Source organism: Macrobrachium nipponense, chromosome 1 (genome assembly GCF_015104395.2).
Source record: "Macrobrachium nipponense isolate FS-2020 chromosome 1, ASM1510439v2, whole genome shotgun sequence".
In the NCBI taxonomy this organism is placed as follows: domain Eukaryota; kingdom Metazoa; phylum Arthropoda; class Malacostraca; order Decapoda; family Palaemonidae; genus Macrobrachium; species Macrobrachium nipponense.
Window position 1 is genome coordinate 197699953 of NC_087200.1, and position 4210 is coordinate 197704162.

At 37.4% G+C, this 4210-nt stretch overlaps 1 protein-coding gene across 3 annotated transcripts in view; it reads left to right on the top strand.

The window, feature by feature from the left end:
- Positions 1–1482, top strand: part of LOC135219996 (uncharacterized) — a 47066-nt gene extending 45584 nt beyond the window's left edge. Inside the window, exon 15 of one of the 3 annotated variants that reach the window (XM_064257279.1) lies at positions 713–1482. In XM_064257279.1, coding sequence (XP_064113349.1) covers positions 713–909 — 197 coding nt within the window. In that variant the 3' untranslated portion in view covers positions 910–1482. Of the gene's footprint in view, positions 1–701 lie in introns of all 3 variants that reach the window. The other 2 variants (XM_064257280.1, XM_064257281.1) reach the window with 2 other exon arrangements.
- Positions 1483–4210: the final 2728 nt, after the last annotated feature.

The window sequence follows — 4210 nt, forward strand, 5'->3', positions numbered from 1 at the left end:
TAATAAAAGGAAAAAGCCAAATGTAGCATAAAACAAAAAAACAGCACAAAAATCTACTTAGCTACGATGTATGAGTATGAACTACATATTGAATACTGAGCAGGGGGTGACATCCTTACATCTGCATTCTTAAACTGCCGATGCGGATGTTGCTTGCAATGCTAATGCAGATGTGGATTTATAAAAAAATGCATATAATCCGCAGATGCGTATGCAGACATCCAATACATCTCTAATATAGCCACAATGCCCTCTTAACTTCTCAAATTCTTTGCTCTTTTTTTCTATACGTTTGTTACTACAAAGCCATCGGATCCAACTTCAAAGAAATATGAAGAAATAATGATGTCCGGTAGCGGGAAACAAAGCCACTATATCTTAATCACGGCGAGGTCACCTTGGATCTGAAAGCTTTGTAGTGACAAACGTATCCAAAAAAATAAATAAATAAATAAATAAATAAATAAAAAAAAAGCAAAGACTTTGAAAAGTTAAGAGGGCATTGTAGCTATTACAATTACATATAGTATAAGTATAAATGGCCCATTAAAACACTGGTTTAAACCCAAGAACTATATTTCAGCGGACTCACTCACACCCTTATCAAGCACTGTGTCATAAGGGTGGAAGTGAGTCCACCGAAATGTGGTCCTTAGCTTTAAACATGATTGTGATCAAGTCTCCAACAATTAATAACGAAGTCCGGTAAAAGCACCAACGTTTCCAGAAAAGGAACTGGTGGTGACCAAGGTCGGCGAAGGGGTGGAGGAGGGAGACTCCATGATGGACTACGACATGAAGATCCGGATAGACATCGCCAACGGCATCTGCCGCAGACCTTCAACCTTCAGCTGGAAGGAGGAGCTGCACAAGGGCGAGGAAACACCGCAGCACCAGGAGGAGACCTGAACTTAAGAAGAAGACATTTTTGCTGGATGTCAGTCTCATGAGTGTACAGTGATAAGTGATAGTTGTTTTTATTAGATTCCCTCAGATATATTAACATAGATTGTGCGTATCAATAGATCTCGGCTCTGTTCACTTCTTGCGGTTCATTTCCGTTGCATGTTCTCTTTCTTTAACTAGTGTTATGTAGAAAATAATGATATACGATGGCACACTTACAAATTATACGCATACATATATACATACAAACACATATATATATACTATATATATATATATATAGTTTATACAATGTGTATATACATATAAACTTAAATATTTTATGCATAAAATTACACAAGTAAATACATGTAATAAAACAGTAGTTTCAGTGTCAACTATATCCTTTGTGCTATGTCACAATATGAGTGAAAATTTACAGGTCATGCTGTTACAAATTAAAACCAATGTAAGAAAAGAATCTTAAAAAATGCAGTCAAACCTAAGCAACAGATCCCTTGTATATATTTGTAGGTTTTGGTGGAGAAGGGGTGGAAAATTATTAATAAAATAATAAATGTTAAAAACTCGAAGAAATCTTATTCATCGCCTTTAAACACCTTTCAGCAATGAATGTACGTAAAAGTGATCAAATACATGGCGTTCAACAAGTATCTACAGTTTATAAAGCAGGATTACAATTCAGAAAGCTAATAATCGCCAGACTGACTGTAATTATAAGTCAAAATTTTTTATAAAGTATCTTTTACAGTTATCCAAAGCAAAATCAACCTGAGGGTCACACTGAGGCACGTCGCAGGTCGCATACTACATGGTTAAGACAAAGGCGTTGACACCATTGCAGACACATTTTTCTTAGTCCATACCATATAGTTTGTGTCTCAGTTTCTACGAGGCTTACTAAATGGAAAAAACAGGTTTTAGACAGGAGATAAAGGTAGCATTCTGGCATTCATTGATCAAATAAAAATTTCTTTGATTTAGTTCTGCCGAGACCGACAGTAAAAAGTAATACATTAAAAATATGGGAGCATTATTCCAAACTATAACTGTAAAACAGCAGTGCATTTGGATTTTCTAGAGGGTTACAGAGTAATTTGGGCTATAAAGCCTCTCCAAGACTGTGAGGCTGAATTACATTTGCATCAAAACGTGAAACAGAAATAAATGGGAACTATTCTGGTGACACAAAGAGATCACCAATCACATATACAACGCAGGTCAGAGTTACAGATGAAGCATGAATGAGCAATTTGAATTTAAAGTAAAAAAAAACACATGAGTGACCTTGGAGATGGATTAGTTCTTGGCAAAAGCATGAGTAAGAGAGGCTAGAGATGGCCATCGATTAAGAGGAGGATTGCAGATTATGATAAACGAGTATACCCTGATGACCCCAATACAAACGCACAAGTTGCAAATATTACACCTTCAACAACATAAAAACAAGTAAATGTGCTTTAAGGCTCGGTCCCACATTGGCAGTTCAAGGGCAGGCATGTGGTAATGGCTGGTTTTGGCGAGCACCAACATCATTCGCGAGCGTGGCTGCTGCATATGCGTTAAACAGTTTAAAAGAAACATTTGCTATCACTTGGTGGTGCACATCGCCAAACTTGGCGATGCGGTAATGATTCATGGCAATTGTTGGCGATTGGGTCGTAATTACAGCGTGATGACGTCGTAATTAGCAAATATTTTGGCAGTTACGCATTGGGCGTCCTTGAATCGCAAATGTATGACCGAGCCAGTAGTTTCTTTGGCTTAATTGGGTTTTCTTACAGCGTACGATGCTGTATGAAGCTCTCACCCACGGCCCATGAAACTTTCAGCCACAACCCGGTGGTGGTCTGTATTGTTGGCACCTATAACTGTTCCAGATGCACGATCAAGGTTAACTTTAACCTTCAATCAAATATAAGCTACAGAGGCTAGAGCGCTGCAATTTGATATGTTTGATGATTAGAGGGTGGATGATCAACATACCAATTTACAGCCCTCTAGCCTCAGTAGTTTTTAAGATCTGAGTATGGACTGAAAAGTACACAGACAGACAAATAGCTATCTCGATATTTTTTCCTTTACAAAAAACTAAAATGGAAATTATTTGTATGGGAGAAGCCAAAAGTATTGAAGTATGACTAACTACCCCAAACTACCACATATCTAAATGTATCTGGAGACGAGACAGATAATGACCAAATAGGTATCAAGCAAGGTGTTCAGGCATCTTTATATTTTGAATACTTTACGTAGTGTTAAAAGGCTGAGTAATATGGACAACCTCCACAAATGTAAGAACATAGAAGCAAGAGAAGGAAGGGCATCAATGTAGATCAGTAGAATTAATATCAGGACAGAACTCCCTGAGAAATGGGACAAAGTGGCAACATGCAGGTCCAATAGAACAGAAAGATAGGGAAAATGTTTGAACTTTGGTTGGAAAACAAACAACAGGACAATTCTTGTTTGGTGAGGGAATTTTATTTATTTATTTATTTTGCTTCAAACTATGCATATTAGCACATTGGTTAAAATTGGATTCACAATATGTAAAGAATGAGGGGAGAAGCTAGAAACTTGTAAAGTATTTGCACATGCTTTTTCCAACAGGTTGTCAAAAGACCAGGAGTGGTCAACCCTTGAATCAGTCAAGAGAATTTTAACAGAGAACATGACCTCCACAAAAAGGAATGCAACATCAGAGTTCGGTCAGTAAACATGTACCAAAAAGTCCTTCACAATCCACACAGGCGTCAACCAATATAAATGACAAAATCTTAAACTATAAAAAGCACTGGGACATTCACTATAGCTGTAGTTCATCTATATACAGTTGAGAGAATGACTTAAAGACATTCCTCCTGGAACTTTTTACAGTGACATAGTTGGAATTATACCGAGGAAACTGGTGGTGGAGAGTTAAATAGATACGTCCACGAAATGAGATGTGTCACAGGACAAGAGCAACACTACTCAAAGGGAATTTTGCAATTGTGGCAACAATTCTATATCTCAAGCAAAAACTTGGTGAAGAATGTGTTAGTTATAGCAGATGAATGTAGAGTTTTATTTTTTGACTACCTGACCAACACAACACTGTCTTGGAAGACTATGAATTGACAACAGATAAACTCTCTCTTTCTTTCCCTCTCTCTCTCTCTCTCTCTCTCTCTCTCTCTCTCTCTGCTTTCTCGTCTCTCTTCTCTCTCTCTCTATCATTCCTGTTAAGATGGTTGCTTGAATCACATTGCCCAGCATTTTGGACATTTTTTATTTCAATACTTCTCAACCCCTCTTCCTA